Source organism: Orbicella faveolata, unplaced genomic scaffold, assembly GCF_042242905.1.
Source record: "Orbicella faveolata isolate gen_17 unplaced genomic scaffold, um_ofav_v1 contig_47, whole genome shotgun sequence".
Lineage (NCBI taxonomy): Eukaryota > Metazoa > Cnidaria > Anthozoa > Scleractinia > Merulinidae > Orbicella > Orbicella faveolata.
Window position 1 is genome coordinate 12255221 of NW_028301577.1, and position 20482 is coordinate 12275702.

A 20482-nucleotide genomic window follows, 5' to 3' on the forward strand; every position below is an offset into this window, starting at 1 on the left:
TCGGTGTTAATTTACAAATTTTCAACTTTGTATTTATAGTTGATTCTAGCAATAAATTCGGGTAGTACAAGTGAACTGTTGTTTAGTTTACTTATATACACATAGAAATTCATAAAAAGGAGGGTATAATTGAATTTTCTCACTAGCTCCATATATGTTGGGTGTTTAAAGGTGGCGAAAAGCGTTTCTTTTGTATCTGGCTTAAAGTTTGAACCATTCTGAGTGTTAAACCAATTGATGACTTTGCATGTGAAGGTTTTTGTAAATTCGCAGTCGATAAAGGTGTGATTTATGGAGTCTGGCTCACCACAGTAGATGCAGTCACTGTCTGTATTTATCCCATATCTGAAGAGTTCTTTCTTTGTAATGACAATTCTATGGATAAGTTTGAATTGAAATTCTTTCAACTTATTTTCTTTGCATGTTTTTGAAGCCATTTTAAAGACATCTGTCCAATTCTCTGTGTCTATTGAAATATCTCTTTTCCATCTTTCCGGGCCAGTATGAGGTGATTGGTGTTTCTTAACAAGAAGTAGGCGGTAATAGTCTCTTGCCTTATACGTTTCAAAATTGATTTGATTAGTTTCGTTCAGTAAAAAAGATTTCCAGTTTTCTCTATAATTAAAGATCGAGTTTTGCCCTAGGACTCGCGCTCTGTTCTTCAAGCTCACAGGAATTGCACTCAAGATTTGATAGAACTGGAGAAAATTTGTGTTACAATGATATTTAGCATGAAATTCTTGAAAAGTTAGGTATTGACCGTTTTCATTAAAAAGCTGTTGGATCGTGTGGATACCCTTGACAAACCATTCCCTTATAAATAGCGGTTTTCCATCAACTAAGATTTCTTTGTTATTAAAGAGAATGGTTTCGGTTCCTTGATCATAATTGTACAGAGTCTTGATTTCATCAAATGCAATAAGTATGTCTCTGTAGAATGTTGGAATGTGCCTTAAATATTTGACATCGTAGTTACATCGAAGCAGGAAATTGAGACCTCCGTGTTTGTTAAAAAAATAGTCCGGTACTACTTTCCAATTGCAGTTATCTCTAAAGAGAAGTCTTTTGATCCATGCAAGTCTGAGCGATTTTATCGTAAGTTCGATGTCAACCATCCGTAAGCCTCCCGAGGAAAGGTCTTGGTACATACTAGTCCGTTTTATTTTGTCCTTCTTATTTTTCCAAAGGAAACGAAACATTTTATCTTTTACCATTGGCACTATTTCCTTAGGGACGTTAACATTTGAAATTGAGTATATTAAGTTAGATAACCCCAAAGATTTAATTATCAGTACTTTTCCATAAAGTGTTAATCCTCTCGATTTCCAAATGTCTAAATTTGTCTGCAGTTTTTGTACTTTCAAATTAAAGTTCATCTGGTTATTGCCTTTTTCGTCATAGGAAATATAGATTCCTAGTAATTTTGTGGGAGTATTCATCCATTTCATCCCTAGTGGTTTGGTTCTATTATTCAACCATTTCCCTAACCAGAATGCTTTTGTTTTCTCTACGTTGAGCACTAATCCAGAGAAATTCCCAAAAGCACTCATAGTTTTCAGGGCTTGTTCAGCAGAAGCCACATCAGCACAAAATAAGTTGGTATCGTCTGCAAATTGGCTTAGTTTGATCTCTGAGCCAAAAATTCTGATTCCTTTTATGGTTGAGTTTTGTCTTATTTTGTTTGATAGTATTTCTGCTGTCAGGATAAACAGATATGGCGAGAGTGGGCATCCTTGTCTAACTCCTCTAGAGGGTTTAAACCAGTCCGTTGCAAAACCGTTGTTCAAAGCTGCGCTTTCTATGTCCATGTAGAAGATCTCGATCCATTTTCTTAAGCTATCACCGAAATTGAATTTTTTGAGAGCACTTTGAATACAAGACCATTCCAGTGAGTCAAAAGCTTTTTTAAAATCAACTGATATTAATATATCTGGAGTGTTGTTCACCTGAGTTTGCTCCATAATATCACTTATTAATCTTACATTTTCTCCAATATATTTTCCTTTTATGAAGCCCGTTTGGTCCGGATGTACGAGTTTTGAGAGCATTGGCTCAATTCGCCTTGCGATGGCTTTTGATGCAATTTTATAATCCACATTAAGTAAAGTGATTGGTCGCCAATTCTGTAAAAGCAATAATTCAGCGTCGTCTTTCGGTAAAAGCGTAATTATGCCTCTACGCTGAGAGACCGATAACCTCCCATGCTCGTATGCTCCATTCAGGCTTGCTAATAGATCTGCTCCTACAAGATCAAAGAAATGCTTATAAAATTCTACGGTAAAACCATCCTCGCCTGGTGATTTTCCGTTTTCAAAAGTCTCCAATGATTTTTTACATTCTCCATAAGTCAAAGGACCGTCTAAAGCATCTCTTTCTGCATCATCTAGTTTAGGAATTTCCATGCTTTCGGTAAACATTTCAAAGCTATCCTGTGCATCTGTTGTTTGACAATTATACAAATTACTATAATATATTCGGATCATTGATAGAATTTGTGTTTCATCAGTAGTTGTTTCATCATTTTCCAATTTAATTTCGTTGATAGTTTTTCTATTATAGTTCCTTTTTTCTAAATTAAAAAAGTATTTTGTGGCTTTTTCGCCCTCTTCTACCCAGCGGCATTTAGATCTGAAGATTGCAGATTTACCTTTATTATTATATTGATGTTGGAGTTCTTTTTTGAGGTCATCATATTGTTTAAGGATTCCGTCAATGTTATCAAGGTTCTGGCTATTGCAGATTATTTTATCCAGCTCATCAAGTTGTTGTTTGATCTCCACTTCATGCTTACGAATCGCCTGTGCTTTTCCTTTAGAGAACGAAATGGTTGTGCTTCTTATTTCCATTTTAATCAGTTCCCAAAACAGCTGTTGGTCATTTACATAATTATATTTTTCGCGAAGCTGAGGATATAATTCTAGAATTTTGGTTGTGTATTCCTTGTCCTCTAATAGAGAATTATTGAATTTCCAAAAACCCGGTCCTCGAGGATTCTCGTTCGGCCACGACAATGATAATAATATCGTGTTGTGATCTGGTGCTATTGAGGTTTGGATGTCCACTTTTTTAACAAATTTTGTCAAGTGCTTGGATGTTAAAAAGAAGTCTATCCTTGATTTCACGCCTAACGTTTTAGACCTGTAAGAGAACTTGTTAACATTCGGATAACGAGTTCTTTGTATGTCGACAAGGTCAAGGGTATCCATGGTGATATTTACCAAATTCCTATATGCTGTTGGCCTCCAAGGAGAACCACCTTTTTTGTCTTTTTTAGATAGCGTACAATTCCAATCACCTCCTACTATAAGAGTTGTAATTTCCGATTTGTCAATTAAGAGACAATTTAGTTCTTGAATGAAACTTACTTGTTGTGTGTGGTCGTTGGGCGCGTATATATTACAAAATGACAATTTTAGACCGTTGTAAGTGAGGTTGATTAAGATTATTCTACCGTCCGCGTCACTGGATGTGAAGGTCACTTTTTCTTTTACCGTTCGATTAATCAAGATACAAACACCTTTGCTATGAGAAGTCCCGTGAGAAAAGTAAATTTCACCTCCCCATTCATTTCTCCAAACGGCTTCGTCGCTTACTTTGGAAAACGTTTCTTGCAGAAAATAAAAATTGGCCTCCTGATCTTTCAAATACGTAAAAATGCTCCTTCTCTTAACCGTATCTCTGAGACCTCTCACATTCAATGAAATTACCGAACATTTGTATAGGTGTAATTTATGCATTTAAGGATAGATTTTTGGAATAAAAAATTCGGTTCGCATTCCCCCTCGTATTAACGATTGTAAGCACCAAAACAAAACAAAACAAAACAAAAAAAATTACCAATAATGAATTTAAAAAACAGACCTATTTTAGGAGTTCCTTCGCTTAGCAATCCAGTCCGTAGTCCCTTCTTTTATTTAGCAGTCCTTTGATATTAACACAGTTTAGAGATCGTCTAAGTCCTCTACGCAATAAATCCTTACCGGTGCTCCGCTCGGCGATGTCTTTACGAATATTTTTCCATCCATTGTCCAAGTGCTGGCAATCATGTTATCTTTCTTCATCTTGTTTGCTTTCCAGAAAAGCTCTCTTCGATAATTCGTAAGATTCTCGTTGATGAATATACGCTGGTCTTCTCGAGACGCGAAAGCATAGCTTGGAAATACGTCAGAGGTTTTCACGTTTTTAAGCTTGGTTCTCGCTTTGTAGAGAAGAGATTTTACTTTGTGGCTCACGAATTTGACAATTACGGCTTTAGTGGTTTTTCTTTTCAGTTTGTGTGATATTTCTATATCTTCCGGTTTGATATCGACGTTTATGGCTTCTCCAATACGGATAACAACTTCATCGGTTGATGTGTACGCGCCTTCAGGTACGCCCAAAATTTCCAACGAATTCTTACGAGAATATTGCTCCAGGTCGTCATATTTTTCTTCTAAGTTATTCATTTCTTCAATATGATCTTTTAGTTTCATTCTTGTGTGGTTAAGCTCGTTCCTCAACGTGTCATTTGCTTTCTCGGCTTTGGTAAGTTTCGTTTTAAGCTTCTCCGTTTCCCTTTGGTTGGCATTTAGGGCGGATTTCAGCTCTAGAATTTCTTGCTTCAGTTCTTGGTTTTCCCTGAGTATCGTTGCAACTGTAGTTTGTATTTCAACTAGCATAGTACTCAACGATACTCCCAGAGTTTATTTTTTTAATTTTCTCTTTTTTATTCGGCAACCACGATCGCGACCTTCCTCAAATTTCAAATAACTTTACTAAACTTTATTACAACGGGACACAAATTTATTAGAAACTCGAATAACTAACAAAAGAATCCCACAAAAACTCCGAGTATTAATAATTAACCAATAGCTCAGACATTGCCGGGGTGAACGTTCATCTTCACCTCTTGCCACTATCCGCTTTGTAGCTGCGAATTTAGCAGTAGCTTGCCAACTGCCTGCATGAGAATCGAGTAAACATTTTTAAGCTAGTCTCCTCCCTTATAAGAAAATAAAAAAGCTACGATTTTCTTGAATCTTATCATAGTATCTGAAAAGAATAAATCGGACGTAACGGGGTGTGTTAACGAAGTGTCCCCTTCGTACAACGGGACACATACACCTCAACCCAGCTCGGCCATTTCTCTTCTTACAGTTCTTCGCCAGGTTTCACGAGGTCTTCCTCTTCTCCGCTTTCCATCAGGTGTCCAATACGAGAATTTTCGTCGTAGTCCATTTATAAGACGTGTCCAATCCATTTCCACCTTCTCTTCGTGATTTCTCTGCTGATACAAGGAATAAAAAGTTAGCATTACGCATCAAATTCTTCACGTGCGTGCGAAAACGCTCGGCCGAGCTTTCTGCGTAACCAAAATCTGTGACATGGGATTGACTGTTTCTTGATCCTACTTGGTTTTCTGAGGCCATGAGTTTTCTGAAGTCAAGCCTAAAAGTGGATCTCCCGATTACAATATTATTAAGCTGGCTTGAGCCTGCAATCCCATCAACTTCAAAACGCACGTGACTTCCATAAGCTCTAATCTTGAACCCGCGATATGGTCACGTGAGACTGGTTAGCGGATACCTTGTTTTCACGGCTGTTGATTAACCATAACTTGGACCTCTTATATCAAAGATGTATCTATGAAAATAGTGCTACTCTTATTTTTCAAGGTATGGGGCACAGCTCGTGCACGTGCAGTACAAGTGGCAAGTGACAAATCTTTTTAGATCAATGAGTTACCAAATATTCTAAGGTATGGGACTCCGCTCGCTCGCCTTCGGCGCGCAGGAGCTACGCTACAAAGAATACCCTTCGAGGGATTACGTCAGGAAAAAGCCCTATATGGAAATTAACCTTTTTACCCTTCGTTCACTCTTGTCAGAGTATAAAGACACACAAACAGAGGTCTTATTTCTTAATAAAAGGTTTTTAAAATGTTTTAAGCTAAGCATTAGTTGTAATCTACTGATTCAATTTTGTCCACTTATTTCCACCGAACCAGGAGCCATAATCGGGGACGGAGACCGTAAGCGCGCGCCATTTCTAGTATTAGGGTTGTCCCCATGATATGGGACAATAATTCTATTTTTAGAACAAATTGCGCCATCGCCTGCGGCACACGCGCGTACATGCTGCGAGGACTTTTGCGGATGTCGCGCGGAGGAAATGGCGTCCGAAATTCCCCAAAATTTTCATGTTTTTGGCCCACAACTCAACGCGTTCACGTCTGTTGGAATTTTGCTTAAGTATTTTCGTCGTAAGCTGCTCCAGTTTGAGTGAGGTAAGACAGTGTCGAATTTAGGTATGTTCCGCTGTAAGCTTATACATATCGCTGATCAAGTTGTGTTCCGACGGATGCTTCTTTTACATGAGCTGTACATTACTCCACTTTAAATTTCACATATGTTGAAGATTAACAGCTTTTCCATTACACAGCAAAAAACTAGCTGGATATATTTAGATATAGCAGAGCTTTAGGGCTTCATAGTTTCCTAGCTCCTCTTGCCACACGCTTGCGAGGAATTTGTCAGTCTATCGCGACCGAAAAGTAAAACAAAATAATTGCTAGTTTGAGTTTCGCTTGAATTTTAAGCAACGCTTGATGTTTCATCCAAGGCCCAATAACTTTACGTCCGTAGATACTGCTCAGTTTTATTCGTGAAAAAATCCAGTAAATTCTCTGTTGTCAATGATTGAGAGCGCCCGCCGATGCGTGTTTTCAGTACAGTCAGTAAACATGACAAATTGTACTTCCGCCGCTCTTTCGTGTGAAAGCGTACATCGAACTCAAACAATAACTCTATAGTTTTTAAATATGTTCAAGTTTGATAAATGTTTGAGAACATATTAAAAGCTAAGCTGGAAATATGTGAATAAAGTAGAAATAATCAGCAAAGTTACGATGACGCTTTCTTTAATCAACTTGGAATAACGATTTCGAGTTTGTTGATCGAGCTATCAAAACTCCTTGTCTATTTTCATTTTCGCAGTGTAAAACTTCACTATGCTTATGTTGAAGAAACACACATGATGTTAGTAGCCTTTTTTGCGTTCGTGAAATTTGTTACAGCATCTCAGCACAAAAGATAACGAAAGAAATCTTTGTCAAGATTTGTTGACAATTCAAACACCGACTCGGACTTGAAAGTGCACGAGCTGCACTATGCAAATGAGCTAATTGTATGCGTCAGACTTTCCTTTCAAAAACTTTTGCAAACTCACCAAACAAGCAGAAACAATAAGAAACCGTCAAAACAGGTTTTGGTTATGATGAACCATTGTCTGAGAAACTCACAAATTAACTCGATACCAGAGTGTAGAGTTTTCTTGCTATATTCTTAAGTCAGAACAAACGCAAAAACATACGCGTAAGCTTACAACTAGCGTGAAGAGATCTTAGTATTCATTCCCAGCGCGAGATTGAAGTCTTGTTTTCGACCCTGAAAAACCCACCTTTTCCGTTAGCTCAGAGCATAAAACTACATATAAGCGCCCTGGGTCGTATTCCCTGCCTTATTCCCTGCCATCGCTGTGAAAAATACGCAAAAGAATCTCTCAACTCTCACCATTTGATCACACAACGTGACAACATCCACGCGAGAGCCCCCGACACGTGCGTGAATCCGCGCGGATATATGACGTCAGGATGGCGCAATTTGTTCTAAAAATAGAAAAATTGTCCCATATCATAGGTGCGCGCGAATCCCGAGACTTACGGTCTCCGTCCCCGATTATGGCTCCTGCACCGAACATAATAAAATCTATATACATTGAAGTTAGCGAAGAGAATTTGCTACTGTGGCTTTAAGTTTTTATTGTCTGCCTGCTCATGGCTCGGATATACTCAGTAAAGCCCAAATCAGCCCGGCGGTCCACTCTATTTTATAGAATTCTGCGCGTATACTATCGCAAATGGTGCAATCTAATTGGCTGAGCTATCGTGTACACGTCACATTTCGTCAGTCAGATGTCTATAAGGTCAACCATCGCCTCAGAAATCGAGAGCGAATCATCTTATTGTTTTAGCAGACTTCTAGCTAAATTTCCCCTAAATAACGATTTCTAATGATTTCTCTACTTAGTATTAAACTCCAAACTTCACACCCGCGGGGACTGGGTCGTAATTTCAATTGAAATGAGCAGCTCATCAGTGTCTCCAACAGCGTCGAGTTTATAAAATCAAGAAACCGTAAATCTCCTTTATTTAGGCTTCTCATGTATTTAGTTATCTATTTGTTAGTGAAATTTCCTTCAAAATGTCGATGGGGAAAAAACGGAAAAGCGCGAGTGAGACATAAAAGAAAATCGCTCAAAAAATTGCGGGTACGCTAACCCGGCATATTTGTAGAGCATGGTATAATAGCTCATGTGCCATGATGGCTAAGCCAATGAAAACTCTTGAATTGAACTATCCGATTATCCAGTTTTTAATAATGAGGAGTATGCTAGACATGTCATGCTTTTTGGAGTTACTTTTGTTAATACCGTGTGCAGTGTGTTCCATTTGAACTTGAAAGTGGACTCAGCGCGTGTTTTGAATGGCTTCAAAACAGATTATGATGGATGCAGTTCGTAAAACTATGTTGACTAATTGTCAGTATACATTTCGTACTGGAAATCAGCAGATTTAGTTGTCTTGAAAGCAAAACTGTTTGCGGGCGAAAATTCAGCGCGAGGAGAAATAACGTATTTCGAACGGATGATGTAAAGAATGGCCTCTATTGTGTCATTTGACCAGTTGCGAGGTTGAAGTAGCCAGCGAGGTTGAGCAGCCAAAGTTTTCTTATTTTAAAGGACGACAAAAGCGCCATAATGTCAGACGAAGTGTACATGACAAGAACAAGCAATTCAATCAACACGGAAACAGAGCGAAGGGTTAAGGGCCCATTAACCGATTCCTGCGCCCGCTCGCGCGCGTTGCTAAGGAGGTGAAATTTCACTTCCGGTCACTTACGTCAGCCTGAGCACGGAAAATAAAAACAACTCAAAAACTTGCAAATTCGCATACATTTTAGATGTTTTTCTTTGTGTTTCGCAAAATGCAAAGTAAAAACAGTACAAGCAAAGACAAAATAAGAGAATGACAGAAAAACAAGAGCAATAGAAAGAGAAAAACTAACTCCGTGTGGCCTTGTTTGATCTTACCGAAGTGCGCTGGTAGTGTAAATTGCGCACGCGCTGATAGGGTAACTTCCAATAGATATCGGGCGCTCTTCCGGTTTCTTTAAATGCAAAAGGAAACACGGTTTTTAATTAAATCCAGCCTTTTTCGACGAATTTCGATTAAAGCCAACGTTGGCAACATAGCTATGCATTCCTTTTTCGAAATCATGCTTTTTTCAAAAAATTACGAATTTTTCAATATTTTGAAATGCTCTCAAAATCTGACCTTTTAGAAATGAAACAAAATCGATGCATGGCGTAATGAGGATTTAAATTAAAATGCTAAATCAATGAAAAAAATCCCGAGAAAGTAATTTGCCTTGGAGCCTTTGCATTTTTTCTGCATTAGTCACATGACCATGGGCGTGGCCTGATGACGTCATCACTAGTGTTACTGATCATGAAAAAGTTGAAACACATGAAATAACTCTGAACTAACTAAAAATGATGAGGTTATATGAGACTAAATTTTCCTTAGCAACGGCTCGAAAAGATCGGTTAATGGGCCCTTAAGGCCACTCAGGTGATAGTGAACGTAACGAAAAAAATTCGATCGACAAGAATCGTATTTGCGATAGAATACAAGCGTGAAAAACTGAGGTTTTCAAATTTACACACATTGTTGAAACGACGACAGCACCACCGATTGTGAACGTGAGCTACGCGTACCAGATAATCCCCACGAATAAAACCAAGGTAAGAAAAATATATTGCAAAAGTATTGTCGTGGCGAAGATAGCCCATATTTTATCTATTTTATCGAAATATTATGCTGAACATTTTTCTACTTTCCGCGTTGAAAGTAGCCGTTCTAAGGGTATAAAAATGGTACCCAAGTGTCATTTAACACTCCTCGTTTTTTCAGTCCAATTGAAGACTTCTGAGAAGTTAGATTTCTTGTGAAACCGCCTGTAAAAGCTAAATTCGGGGTAGCGGCTTAACGGCTTAACGAACTGTAGCTGTATAAGAATTCGAACTGGTTAGATTCAGCTGTCTATTTCTCGAGATGAGAACCTGTAGATACTGGTAGGTTGTTTTAAAGAGTAACTGGCTTGTGTCGAGCGCAGTCTCAGCAACAGAGTTGTACAGAGCGCGGTCGCATAACTAGTGGGATAGTCTTTCAAGAAAATCTTAAGGTGTAAAAGATAAAAAAGAACGCATATCAAACAAAACTTAATTCTAAGTCTCTGCTAAGTGTGCTAACCTATCGCATGACTTTCTTTTTTAAAACCAGCTAGCCACTTCATACTACAAACTGAACTTTTAAAGGCATGAGATATTACATTTACATTTGAGAAGACTCCCCGCATTAACCTCAGTTGAAAGCTAGTTCCAGTGCAATACCGAGAATACGAATATGGCCTATTGTACGGGATTCGAGCTCACGACCTTTGCATTACCGGTGCAGTGCTCTGCATAAGAAAGAAGGATTTTTAAGGACTTGAGAGATCATAGTAGTTTTGTACACAAGGGTCTTTTATACCTACGCGATCAGTTTTCAGGCAGCACTTAATTTTAAATAATTCATCTCAACTCCTATTATAGGAAGAAGGGGAAAAAGAAGAGGTTGCAGGTGAGAAGCAAGGAGAGAAAGAAGAAGAAGATGATGATGATGATTATGATGATGATGATGACGATGATAGTGATGTGGATGGTGATTATTATGGTGATGAAAATGAAGTGGAACAAAAAGAGGACATTTTGACTGTCATAAGGAGTGTTCAAGAAGAGAAAATGGAAGAGCGTGAGAAGAAAGAGAAGGATCACGATGATGATGATGATGATGATGATGACGAAGGAGGTGTTTATAATGATGACGATGACGGTGATGTTGACGTTGACGTTGATGACATTGGTGGTGAGGACGATGACGATAATGAAAGTGAACTGGAAGATAAAGAGGACATTTTATCTGTGATTAGGAGAGTTACTGCAATTTTTGAGGAGAGGAAGAAAGAGCAAGACGGCGGGGGTGGTGACAGTGGAAGTGATGACGACCGCAGTGGTGATGGTGACGGTGGAGGTAATGATGACAGTGGGGACGATGACGGTGATGATGATAATAGTTGTTATGATGACGATGACGATGATGGGAGTGAAGGGAAACTTGAAGAGGATATTTTAACTGTCATCAGAAGAGTTCTTGCAAATCAAGAAGAGAAAATGAACGAGCATGAGGAGGAACAGAAGGAAGAGGACGATGACGATGATAATGAAGATGAAAAATACGACCACGACGAAGATGAAGATGATGACGATGATAATGGTTATCAAGGGGACTGTGATAGTGACGGTGATGACGCTGACCAAGAAGAACAACAATACGAAAAACACGTGAACATTAAAGAAAAGGAACTAGAAGACCAAGCGGGGAAGGTCAAGGAAGAGAAACAGGAAGAGGACAAGAGAGAAGAGTACGAAGCGGAGCTTAAGGAATGTGAAGAGGAAGAGGGAGAGGAGATACTGCTAAAAGAACGGCCAAAGATTATTAAAACGCGTAGAAGACGCAATCTCATAGTAGGGTAGCTGTGCAGCAAAATTGTCAAAGCTTTCGTTAAAAAGAAAATTCTTTTGTAATATATTACAAAGGACTTTTAAATCCAATCCAGTAGACTTTCTGAAGTCCACTCTTTTAAAGTAACGTATCAAGAAAAGCGAATCTATTTTGCTGACAAAAAGGCTTTATTAGGTGGCACACTAATACAATCCAAAAATGACCCTGTATGGCCAATTTTGAACCAAACTAGTGGACGTTCTGAAGTCCACTCTTTTGTTATTACGATTGAATGTTATCTATTAAGTGTGTCACCGTAGAGAATAAATCAAGTTCTAAATCAAACCATGAAGTGTGGTAACTGTATTTCATTTAGTAGCATGCATCTCCCTCTGTTAAGCCCTTAATTGTTCTGTTTTAGGAATTAATCTAAGATAATTAATACCCTATCCCATTTTAATAGGGAATTTTAGAAATATCGAAAAGGCTGGAAAAAGCCTTTTTAAAGCGGAAAAAAAAACAATCTTTCCGGCGGTTTTCCTCTGGCTTCTTAAGACCTCTGGAAGAAATCAGAATTTGAGCCAGGATTAGTCACAACGGTTACGCTCTACGCATGTTAAAAACTGTAATTAAACTTTTACGCATGTGCACGAACAAACCAGAACCAGGAGTTCTGGTTTCTGTTTTTGACTTTTTCAAGAGCGTCGAATGTTCGGTCACCGGCACTGCATACCAAAACCGCGCGGGCTTCGACGCGGTCGTTAATTTGAAAATCAGCATTTCATATATCCTCCTAAACAGAGCTGTCCTTGCCCGCTTGCACCAACATGAGACCAAGGCAAACAAATCATTCTTTGCAATCATTTTTCAGTCTCACCCTTCTCAACAAGATAGTGTGCCTGTTATGATTCCTGTGATCGCACCCCCTCCCCCTATGTAAAACATTCCTCATGTTAAAGATTACACATGTTTAAGATTCACCGTTCGCCGTTGACCCGGCTGTTCCCCGCTCTTCATTCCTCGTTTGCGTTTTTCTGTTTCAAGATAGATCACCAATATTTCAAAATTAAAACGATATCTCCCTTGGATTTCAGTCGAATGTTGTCAAATTTTCAAGATTGGTAAAGGACACAATTATCTAGGTGGTAAACTAATAAAGTTTTCAATTTATGAAATGTTGTCTCTGTTATTCAGTTATGCCATTAATAATAGTTAATATTAGTAATCTTTTTCATATTTTCAGAGGTTTGTCACCTGAAAAACTTGCTTATGGAGAGGATGGACTTAAATCAATACCCTGTTTCAGACCTGCCTTATAATTAGTTACCCAGTTCACACTGATAATAAAGGCATTGTGAAGGGCTTTTGTTGATGGTCTTATCGATAATGAAGAAAAGAGCTTCTTCTAAAAAACATACCTAATTCAAGACTAGAGTGCAAAAACCATACCCTATTTGGTATCAAAATAGCCAAAATCAATACCGTATTTCTTAAGGTTAGGGTTAGGGTTAGGGTTAGGGTTGATAGTCATCTAGGCCTCTGAATCAACCTTGTTCAGAGCTCCGTTTAATTTTTTCATTTTAGTTTTTCAGGTATTTTTACAGCACTATCGACAGTCTTACCCTTGTAAAGCCTCCGTAGGAAAGGCTACCAATCGCCGGAGCATGCGCCATGGTTTCCTGCTTTTTTTTTTTTTTTTTCCTCAAGGGGATTTTTACGGTGGGTTTTTTTTCTGGCCTCCGTTCTAATCGCTTTTCTATTGTAAGCGGTTGCTCAGCTCCGTTATTATCTTCATCGCGCGCCAAAAAAACTATATAAAGCCACCTTAAATGGTACGCTATAGTTGTATTTTGGGTTTTTGGTCCAAAGTAGTGGCACCCTAGCCCAGGATAGAAATCGCTCCAGCTCAGCACGAAATTTGATGAGACAAATTTTTAAGGTAATAAAAAATTTGACAGTTATAACTTGTGATTTTTTTTTTGTTCGTGTTCGTGGTCTTAGGCAGCTCGTTTCATCCGCGATACTCAGCTGGAACTGCATGCCGGGAAACGTGATGCCCGGTAAGGCCTGTCGGTTTTTGTGTTGCGAATATTTTTGTGGCGACGATCGTCATATTGAAAAGATATATTTAATTGGGTCAATGAGTAGAGATATTTTCAAGTGGATTACCAGTTTAAGAATATGTATTGTTACTTGGAGATGAAAACTGTTCAGCTGCCGAAAATCGGAGTAAGCTAACAGTCTCTTCAAGCTGTGCGATATTAGCCAACTCAGGTGAACTATATCCTCACTTTTAAAAACTTTTATATAACGGCCGAATTTAGACCAATTTATACTAGAGACGAATTATCCGTCAGAGATGGGTATCTCGTCTCTGGTATAAATTCGGCCATCACAATGGTACACAGTGATGGAACATTTTGATATTTGAAAAAAAGCATCTTCATTACTAGGGCTTTTCCACTGAAATTTGGAAGTCATTTCGGACAGAATCAGTTACCGTTTCAGCATGTATACCGATGTATGAATCTCCAACTTTGTGAGACCTGAGGTCTAGCAAAGCCTATATTTTTCGTAGAACTTAAGTTATGTCTTCCCCCTTATCAGCTGCTTTTTTTGTCCAACAGAAATAAGGTACTAATTCTGTAAGAACTGCAGGATGAGAAGAAACAGAACCAAAGGGATAGTGACCTGGCTTTTTCTTACTGTGGTGGCAACATATTCTTTGTGCTTGTTAATGTGCCAGTATTACAAGTATATCAAAAAGGTAATGTGAATGCACTATACGCCATGAAGCCAATTTGGGATCCTTAATTGTGATCATGGGACATAGACATACTTTTAGACAGTTTATTTGCTTGGTCACACACTTAGTTATGGTATCGGTGCGTCCCATAGACTTGATAAGCAGAGTCTGCGGGACGCACCAGCTAGTTTACAGGTGCACCAAGAAAACAAAATAACAAAGTAGAAATGTATGTACAATTGGTTATAAAATATTAAACTAAACTATCTAAGAATATATAACTATTTAGTAAATAAACCCCTTCAGGTGGCTGGTATGTCAGCTGATAATGTCCGCGGCTGAGAGATTGTGCGAAAAATGAATTTTCACCACGTAACGTAAAGTAACCAATAAAATTGCACCAAAATTAATGGGTGAGTTATAAATATAAATATCTAAGAATGTATAAGAATATATAAACAATAGCCTCCATTTGATGGAAAATATGCTCAGATATTTGTCTGCGGACATTATCTGTTCCGAGAAGCGAACTGTGAGCTTTGAGAAACAGATAATGTCCAAGGACAAATATCCGAGTTTAGTATATTCTCAGCTCCGACTATTGCATTTCTAGCTCTCTGATTGGCTCAAAAACTCCGACTATGAGCCATTAGTCGGAGTTTTACCTTATATGGAAAACAGTGCGCCAAGTTTAAAAATTTTCCGCTCTGTAAAATTGTTGAAATAAAAATCGGCGGCAAAAACCCGATTAAGAATATACTAAAACAATTATTCCATTCGACCTTGTTATTTATCACTTCATATCCAACGCGGTTTCATGGAATAATTGTTAAATATTTTTGCGCAAAATTGGGGGCTATTGTCTTTATTATCCTTCAAATATTTTTCGCAACACATGCAGTTTTGAAAATAGGGGAATATCCTCAGTTATTCCCCAGTTTTAGATGGGGAATATTCGGTCATGTGACACATTTAGACCAATTGCGTGTGAGCAACAATATTGGATGGATTATAAATAAGAATATCACTAGATTTGATTTCTTTTTAAGACTGTAATGTTACAAACTGTCCTTTGACAATTTTCAAAAAGAACTTTTGGTGCATTAAATGATGGGAATATGTTCATTTAAAAGCTAATAATGCATGAACCATTTTTCGAGGAAATTGCAATGTTTTTTTTACCAAGAAGGGTCTTCACAGACTGAAGAGTTACAGGTAGTTGTCATCAATTAGCCCGATTGTTTGATAGAACTTTTGCACCTTCCACATGACTGGGGCCAACTTTGTCACAAATATGGCATGGTCGCCGAGCTAGAATCTTAAATCTTGTAGCCAAGACATCTGGTTACGGATTGAGAGAAAGTAGATGTGGAAACCTCAAGCTCAAAAACCAGTGTTTCTCAAGCAGTTAAGATAAACTTTGGAACTTAAGGAGAAGCAAATAGGAAGAAGAGTTTTTGAAGGTTGCTTTGAGGCAACTTTGGCAAGATTGGACCATTTTTGTGGAACATAAAGAAGTTTGATTGTAGGCTGTTGGCCCATTGGGTCATCCACCTTTGTTTTTCTGTGCATAGTGGAAGCAATACACCAGTCAAGAAAGTATACATAACTTACTTAAAGCTCTCTCCTCTTGATTTTTGGAACTTATTAATGTATTTTTCCTCATAGGATCCAACAACATGGTCAGAATGTCAGGAGATCATTAAAGAAAGTTTTCTCTCATCACTCCTACAAGACAGGATATGTAGCAATGAAAAACCCAGCGATGAGGACGTGTTTTCAAAATACAAAGGAAAGGATTGTGATTTAGTGAGAAGGGAACTTTTTCCACACCCTACCCCCACACAAGAAGAGAGGAACTTCCCCATTGCTTATGCAGTGGTTTTATTCAAATCTGCAAACTTGGCAGAGAAAGTTTTACAATCTGTATATATGCCTCACAATACCTATTGTATCCACGTGGATGTAAAATCGTCAGATACTTTTCGCAATGCAATGAAGGCTATGACTGATTGCTTAGATAATGTCTTCTTTACCAGTAAACGAGTTGATCTCGTATGGGCCCATGTTAGTACACTTTACGCTCAGCGCAACTGTTTAAGAGAGCTAATGGAGAGTCCAGTTAAGTGGAAATATTTTATGCACATTTCAGGGCAGGAATTACCCCTTTATACAAATGCTGAAATTGTTCATGCATTGGCAATGCTGAATGGGTTTAACAACATCGAAAGCTTTGCTATTCCGCCAAACAACTGGGGCCGAATGCAGTATTCTCATGAGTTAATGAAAGTGAAAGGCCGAGAATTTCATAGAAGCTACATAATGATAAGAACAGAGGTGACCAAACAGCCACCACCTTGGAGTATTAACCTTCAAAAAGGCTCCAACTTTGTCGCCATTACAAGAGAAGCAGCTAACTACATTCTACACAACCAGGTGGCGATAGACTTTTTAGACTGGCTAAATGACACTGCTAAACCTGATGAGACATTCTATTCATCTCTCCAACAACATCCGGGATTCCCAGGTGGTATCCATGGTGATCAGCCTGAGTGGATTCTGCGTGCAGTGAGTTGGCAGATGGAGAACACGTGTTATGGCAGGTGGATCCGGGGTGTGTGTTGGGTCACAATGCGTGATCTAATCTGGATTCTGGGTTCAACTATGCGGCAGAAGCTTTTCGTAACAAAGATTCCGTTTGAGTATCGAGATGATCTCCTCAAGTGTTTGTCCATAGCGAGAAGGACAAGGAAATATGGCCAGGATGTATTCCGTGTTTCTGGAGTGTTATAAGGACACCATGAGGATAAATGCTAAAGCTAAACTTCCACGTGGACCACAGGCTCACTTAGCTGGAGTTTATTCTGGATTCCTTGGCATGAAGCCAACAGGAGCATTGCTACTCCTGGATGGGATGCTAGTCCATCATAGGTTTTTAAGCTAAAACCATTTACAAGTCTGGTTTTACTGACAGCATATGCTTACTAGTACACATTTACACTTCTGGGTGGAGAACAACATTGGATGTTTTCCATTATGTTAGACCGACTGGTTAGAGACCAGTGGGATTGAGGTGGGGTACACCCAAAATACGGACATTTTTGCAAAAATTCTCACTCCCAGGATTTAATTTCAAACCTTGGAAAACTGTATATCCCTGTAAAGCTTATGGATCAAAGGTTCTGAAAAAAAGTGTTTTAGGTCTCAAATCTTAATGAAACATTAGTCTTTTCAGGTGCAAATGACATTAATCTCTTTTTAATGATATTCAACTGAAAGGAATGGCTTTAACCATTTTCCATTCATTTTCCCAATCCCCCACATTGTGAGAATCTACTAGAGAGAAGTAGGACAACAAACCGATTTGTTAAAACATAATGGAAGATTTAGGTTTGACAAGTCAGACCAATAAAAGTGGAGCACCACTGGAGGTGGTCCACTTTAATGAACTGTACCAGACCAAAACAGACCTTTCCATTTGGCTTTCCATTTGACTTTCAACCGGCATAATGGAATTAAGCACCCAATTGGGTCTGTGAGAGTTAAGTGTCATGCCCTGAGAGACGATACTGGAACCTGTTACCTGTTAAAACTTAATTTGCTGTCAGAACAACACTTTCAAACCTTGTCCTAAAATCTACTTTGTACATTTATTTATTTATTTATTTATTATTTATTTGTTTTATTTATTTTATTTAGCTCTGCTCTCCTTGATTTGTTCAGGAGTAACTTAATGTAACTGTAGGCTAACTCGAAAACTTCCCAGTTATTTAACCTCCAGGCTCAATATTTGTACTTTTTTTTAGTTTGTGTGTGTGTTAGTTATATATATTTATAATATAAATAGGACCCTGTGCACGCTCTGATTGGTCAAAACCCTATGTTTTATTAGAGTATAAAACATTGAAAAAGTGTGTTATTTTTTTTCACCACATTACCTCTATATCATAAATAATAATAATAATAATTATTATTATTATTATTATTATTATTGTTATATATTTAACAAATAAAGACACCTAAGCCATGTATTACACTGTGATAAAACACGATGGGCATTTGAGAACACGAGGGAAAGGAAGAAAACACGAGCCACAGGCAAGTGTTTTCTACATTTCTTGAGTGTTCTCAAATGTGCAGAGTGTTTTATCACAGTGTAATACACAGCTTAGGCTTCTTCATTTGCTTTATGATATAGAGATAATGTGGCGAAAAAATAATAAAACAAGTTTTTTCTATGTTATATACTCTGGTAAAATATAGGTTTTTGACCAATCAGAGTGCGCGTAGGGTCCTATCTATATTATAAAGTGCAATAGCAATAGCAAAGCAAATGAAGAAGCCTAAACCGTGTATTACACTGTGATGAAACACTCCAGACATTTGAGAACGCTCGAGAAATGTAGAAAACACGAGCCACTGGTGAGTGTTTTCTACATTTCTCGTGTGTTCTCAAATGTCCGGAGTGTTTCATCACATTGTAATACATGGCTTAGGCTTATTTATTTGTTAAATAAAATTGTCGTAAAGTACAAGAGCGAATAAAGTTGTTGTAAAGTTGTGAGGTTGTAAAGTTGCAAAACAATAATTATTATTTTCTAATTAAGATGTCTGATTTGTATTTATCACTGGACAGATCTTTCCAGCATAAATAAAGTATTTATTATTATTATTATATTGTATTTGTGAATTCCATAAATCTTGGAAAAATTCACCAAAAAAGTCATGAAAGTTCATGAGACCTTCCACTATAGACCATTTTACAATTGTCTGTTCAGTGGCCTTTGAATAGCAGGGAGGCTGGAGGTTAAGACCTGATTAAGACCTCACTGCTTTTGTTGTGTAAAATTAAGCTGTTCTTGTCTTAACTAATTTTCATTTAAATGAGAAAAGCAAAGGTCTTCCTCAGAGCAAGGTCACCTCCAGCCTCACTTCCATTCATAGGCCAGGTACCTAAGCACAACTGTAAAATGGTCTGAACAATCTTCATTACCATCTTGGTGGCCTTTGATCCACACCATGCTCAGCGAACATTTTATTGGCATGGCGGCGCTAACCAAATGCATTTTTTTTTCCCGAAAAAGCAAGGTTTCAAACCAGTACCATTGCCTTGGGATCTATGGGCTTTTCGTCTTGGAGGCCTAATATATATGGCTTATTGACCAAGTGTGAGGTCAAGATGGCTGCATATTGGCCAAGTTCTTTTTTTGCGTGTTTATGGACCGAGACGGAGTCGAGGTCCATAAACACGCAAAAAAAGAACGAGGCCAATATCCAGCCATCTTGGCCGAACAAACTTGGTCAATAAAGGATTTATTATATGGCTTTCAGGGAAATTTTTCTTGCGGGACACGGCGGGTAGTCCCGAGCGAGCAAGATAGCTCCATCTTGCCCGCTCGGGTACCAATCAAAGCGCAGGATTTGATTCATCTTGCCCGCTCACGGAGCTAGCCATATAATAAATAGATTTACCCAAGCCTAAAAGTGGAGTTCCTGATTACAATAAATTGACCTGGCTTGAGCCTGCGATCCAATTGAAAACCGCGATCCACGATCTAGCCACCTTGACCATGAAAGGAAGAGTTGCATAGTTTTGTATTTCTATGCAAGCATGTGGTTCTGATCTTATAGTTATGGTGCTCTGCTTGGCGACCCTTTGGGGCCATGGAGCTCCGCTGTTAACTGATTAGTTTTTCGCTTTTGAGCCTTTGCCCTTGGTTCAACGGCTGTTTCTGGTTTCAGTGGATTGGTTGCCCACGCTGTGCGTATGCAAATGACACCCAAATAACGGCATATTTACTTTACATCTATGAAATCTCGGAGAGATGATCGGAAAATGGTGCTAAAATGAATCAAAAACATGAGAATGTTAAAATTTCTACGTCAGATCTCTTCTTAACCTTGCCAGTTTTCCTTGGTGCAGGGTGCGTTCCTTTGGGGTGATCTGGATCAGGATCAGTGATCCAAGATCACTCGGATCGTGTTGCATCAAAGGAACCGACGAATTCACTCTGGTCACGGATTCATCGGTTCCTTTGATGAACTATGAACCGAGTGATCTTGGATCACTGACCCTGCTGCAGATCACCCCAAAG

General features: G+C 38.5%; 3 protein-coding genes across 3 annotated transcripts; 2 read left to right on the plus strand and 1 right to left on the minus strand.

Moving 5' to 3' along the window:
* Positions 1 to 3889: 3889 nt before the first annotated feature.
* On the minus strand, positions 3890 to 5033 carry LOC149097191 (uncharacterized). Its single transcript, XM_089279890.1, has one exon. It carries the CDS (start codon positions 4656 to 4658, stop codon positions 3942 to 3944), a length of 717 nt encoding a protein of 238 aa, XP_089136016.1. The 5' UTR covers positions 4659 to 5033; the 3' UTR covers positions 3890 to 3941.
* A 962-nt stretch (positions 5034 to 5995) lies between these two features.
* LOC149097192 (uncharacterized) lies at positions 5996 to 12164 on the plus strand. The gene is made up of 2 exons (XM_089279889.1): positions 5996 to 6265; positions 10693 to 12164. The coding sequence occupies exons 1-2, from the start codon at positions 6179 to 6181 to the stop codon at positions 11671 to 11673; spliced, it is 1068 nt and encodes a 355-aa protein (XP_089136015.1). The 5' UTR covers positions 5996 to 6178; the 3' UTR covers positions 11674 to 12164.
* Positions 12165 to 13230: 1066 nt separating this feature from the next.
* Positions 13231 to 19059, plus strand: LOC110044343 (N-acetyllactosaminide beta-1,6-N-acetylglucosaminyl-transferase-like). The gene is made up of 3 exons (XM_020749877.2): positions 13231 to 13915; positions 14269 to 14408; positions 16056 to 19059. Exons 2-3 carry the CDS (start codon positions 14301 to 14303, stop codon positions 17178 to 17180), a joined length of 1233 nt encoding a protein of 410 aa, XP_020605536.1. The 5' UTR covers positions 13231 to 13915; positions 14269 to 14300; the 3' UTR covers positions 17181 to 19059.
* The last annotated feature ends 1423 nt before the right edge of the window (positions 19060 to 20482 follow it).